The sequence below is a fragment of the Antrostomus carolinensis genome, unplaced genomic scaffold, assembly GCF_000700745.2.
Source record: "Antrostomus carolinensis isolate BGI_N321 unplaced genomic scaffold, ASM70074v2 scaffold12451, whole genome shotgun sequence".
In the NCBI taxonomy this organism is placed as follows: Eukaryota; Metazoa; Chordata; class Aves; order Caprimulgiformes; family Caprimulgidae; genus Antrostomus; species Antrostomus carolinensis.
Genome location: NW_010294866.1, coordinates 16,360 through 20,023, shown reverse-complemented (window position 1 = coordinate 20,023; position 3,664 = coordinate 16,360). Strand labels below are relative to the sequence as shown.

General features: G+C 40.6%; 1 protein-coding gene across 1 annotated transcript in view; it reads right to left on the bottom strand.

The window, feature by feature from the left end:
• Positions 1-53: 53 nt before the first annotated feature.
• Positions 54-3,664, bottom strand: part of DSN1 (DSN1 component of MIS12 kinetochore complex) — a gene marked incomplete at its 3' end in the record, with an annotated part of 4,676 nt that continues 1,065 nt past the window's right edge. The window contains exons 2-9 of the mRNA XM_029087424.1: positions 2,621-2,766; positions 2,427-2,530; positions 1,930-2,003; positions 1,643-1,715; positions 1,161-1,248; positions 538-597; positions 313-384; positions 54-201 (exon numbers count right to left, since the gene is read on the bottom strand). Of these exons, the coding sequence (XP_028943257.1) occupies positions 54-201; positions 313-384; positions 538-597; positions 1,161-1,248; positions 1,643-1,715; positions 1,930-2,003; positions 2,427-2,530; positions 2,621-2,766 (765 nt within the window). The remainder of the gene's footprint in view (positions 202-312; positions 385-537; positions 598-1,160; positions 1,249-1,642; positions 1,716-1,929; positions 2,004-2,426; positions 2,531-2,620; positions 2,767-3,664) is intronic.

The window sequence follows — 3,664 nt, the reverse complement described above, 5'->3', positions numbered from 1 at the left end:
TGTTCCAGCTGCTGGGAAGGAACCAGCTCTGACCCAGCTCAAAACCAACTCACCACAAGCTCCATGCAGCTCAAAACCTGTCCCTGGTCATCCAGGATCTTCTGGTAGTTGGGTTTGGTGCCAAGGACTTTGGCCTGAGATGTCTGGAGGTAACTCAGAGGTTCTGCTTCTCCTCCGTTCCTCTTGCATTCCTCGAGCTGCCTGTGAAAGAAAACATATATATAAAAATTTTAATTATCATCATTTATTTATCCATGAAGTCATCATTTAATTGTCTTTTCCAACACTAAGATGGGAGGTGACAACCCACACCTGGACATTTCTTCAGCGCTTTCCTGGTGGTGCAGTAAGAGCTGATCCCAGGAGCGACATTCAGCGGTGAACCTGTGGAGCCAGAGGAGAAAGCAAGTCTGGATTATCCCAAATTCCCTTTGTCAAGTGGAAACTCACAGGAAAAACAGGCAAAGAATTAAAAACACCCCAAAATATCTTCTAGGAAGTGGTGTCACAACCCAATGTGGGTGTTCGTGGTCCTACCTGGTGATGTACTCCTTAACTTGGGCCACCGACTCATCCAAAGCCGAGTCCAGTAAAATCCTGAAGCAGAGAGAGAGAACATCAGCACGACACGGGGAGAAACACCAGTTCCACGAGGATATCGGGGAGGTTCTGGCGATGGAGCATCAAAAATGTTTAAAATTGAAGAATATGAAAGACAAAAAACGTTTCCTTGATCTTCTCAATAATAATGGTGCTCTGAATATTCACCAAACTGGTTGTATCAGCCCCCAAAAATCCCGCTGGGGTCACTCTGCTGATGGAGGTGAGTGGACAAGCCACAGAGTAAAACGAAGAGAAACCCCAAAATCATGGAATCACAGAAGGATTTGGGTTGGAAGGGACCTCAGAGATCATCTGATTCCACCAGCACGGTCACCTTCCATCAGATCAGGTTGTTCAAAGACTCATCCAACGTCATCTTGAACATTTCCAGGGATGGGGCATCTCCAGGTGACCTCTTCCAGCATCTCACCACCCTCACAGTGAAGAATTTCCTCCTCAGAAACAGTTTTGTGTTCAGGTTTCTCACTTCTCCCCCTAAAAATGTGACGTGACCGGCTGTTTACACTCCACGAGGGATGAATTTGGTGAGTCCTTACCCTTGAGGGTCTTCCACGCAGCTCTTCAGCGTCCCGTCTCGTTTCAGCTTCTGCATGTATCGCTTCAGGTCTTCTGACACCGAGTGCACTGGAGATGAAGACAAAAATAAACCAAAAACCCCCCAAAAACCCCCAAATCCCCCCCAAAAACCCCCCAGTGCTTGTACCCACTGCCTAGAAAAATGAGAGTACTGGGAAATTAAAGTTTCCTGATGTGTGGATGCCACTCAGATTCGTTATCAGAAGACATTCTAATTATTACTTCTGCTGTTTCTAAAGCAACAATTAATCTCTGTGGTCCCAGTTTAATTCCATTTAAATCCATTTATCTTAAACTGGGATCTTAAAAAGATAATTCCCATATTTTTGGCTGCACCCAGGGCTTCTAGAAAACAGCTGGTTTCTATTTTAGAAGATATTAAGGAAGAATCAGTATTTTTAAGCTCAGGATTAACCATTCTTGGTGATTTATCACGCTTTACCGTTAGCTCGGAAAGCTTCAGGGCTAAAACCATCATTTTGCTTCAAGATGTCTTCAAGTTTCTGAGCAGAAAACTTCAAATAAGATAGAAAAAAGAAAATCTTAGTGCCTTTTCCAGAGCTGTATGACAAAGCTTAATTGTTTTTGAAGGAAAAAAGGAATCCCTCCTTCCCCAGCCCCTATTTCACAACTCATTCCACAAATCAGAATGTACTTTTAGTAAAGAAATTTTAAAAAAATAAGGCAAAAAGAGGAAAAATAATTTGTTTTTTAAAAATAAGACCTTACCTGGAAACTGGACAAGAGGAGGATAGAAAGTCGCTCTATCTCTGGTAGATCCAGGCTAATTAATTTGCTTAATTCTGAAAAAAAAATCAGAATAAAATTATTTAAGAACAATTAAATTCACACCAAGTTACAAGGAATGGCCCTGAAAAGACACTAAATGCTGTTGTTGTTTAGGAGTGTGGTTTGCAGGATATTTTCCTCAAGGGAGGGGGGAAAAAAAGGGAGAAATAGAATTCCTAAGAAGGAAAAGTCACATTTAAAAGCTCAAATATGGAAATAAAAAAGCAGAGAGTAAAAAGCACCTCTCCTCAGAAGTCATTAATGCTTTTATCCTCGAGTTCCTGGACCTCTGAGGCTGCTGCTGACATGGATATCAGCAGCTACTCGTTTGGAATAACATAATTATGCTGTAATCACCCTAAAAATCACACCAAGAAATTAAATTTCAGGTTGCCACACAAGTTTCTTGAGCGAAGGGAAGAAGCAGAGCCAGGTACCAGTGACATCCTGGTGAACGGGAGGCAAAGACTTCCGGCGTTTTGTCCCCTTGAGGCTTGAGCGACACCAAGAGCGACGCTTGGCTTGAGGAGTGAGGAGAAGCTGTTTTGGGGAGAAGTTAAAAGAATTTGAATGATGATCTTCCCTGGGACTGCTTTTCCAGGGAGACCCCCTCCTGGGACTAAATCTGAGGGGGCTTTTCCCAAGGTTGGGATTTTCTTGGGATCTTTTCCTCATGGCTGCTCCAGGTGTCGTCTCATGGGGTTTAATGTTCTTGTTCACAGTGGTTATGTCAGGGGGCTTTAGGAATTGCTCAGGATCCGCTTTTTTCTCTCCAGGCTCAGATTCTGGGAAAAAAAAACCCCAACAGATCTAATCAATATGTTAGCATTCCCTGATTCTACGATTTTATGATCTTTAAGGTCCCTTCTAACCCAAACCATTCCCTGATTCTATGATTTTATGATTCTGTGATCTTTAAGGTCCTTTCCACCCCAAATCATTCCATAATTCTATAATTTCACAATCTTTAAAGTCTCTTTGAACCCAAAATATTCCCTGATTCTATGATTCTATGATCTTTAAGGTCCCTTCTAATCCATATCATTCCATAATTCTATAATTTCATGATCTTTAAAGTCTCTTCCAACCCAAACCATTCCCTGATTCTATGATTTTATGATCTTTAAGGTCCTTTCCAACCCATATAATTCTGTGATTTTTATGATTATATTATGTTTAAAGTCTCTTCCAACCCAAATCATTCCATAATTCTATGATTTCATGATCTTTAAGGTCCCTTCCAACCCAAACCATTCCCTGATTCTATGATTTTATGATCTTTAAGGTCCTTTCCAACCCATATAATTCTGTGATTTTTTTTTTATTATATTATGCTTAAAGTCTCTTCCCACCCAAACCGTTCCATAATTCTATAATTTCATTATCTTTAAAGTCTCTTCCAACCCAAACCATTCCCTGATTCTATGATTTTATGATTCCGTGATCTTTAAGTTCCTTTCTAACCCATATAATTCTATGATTTTATGATTCTATGGTCTGTAAGGTCTCTTCCAACTCAAATCATTCCATAATTCTACAATTTCATGATCTTTAAAGTCTCTTCCAACCCAAACCATTCCATGACTCTATGATCTTTAAAGTCCTCTCCAATCCCAACTATTCCACGACTCTATTATTTTATTTCCCAGGGAATCAAAAAGCACTGAGCTTTTTC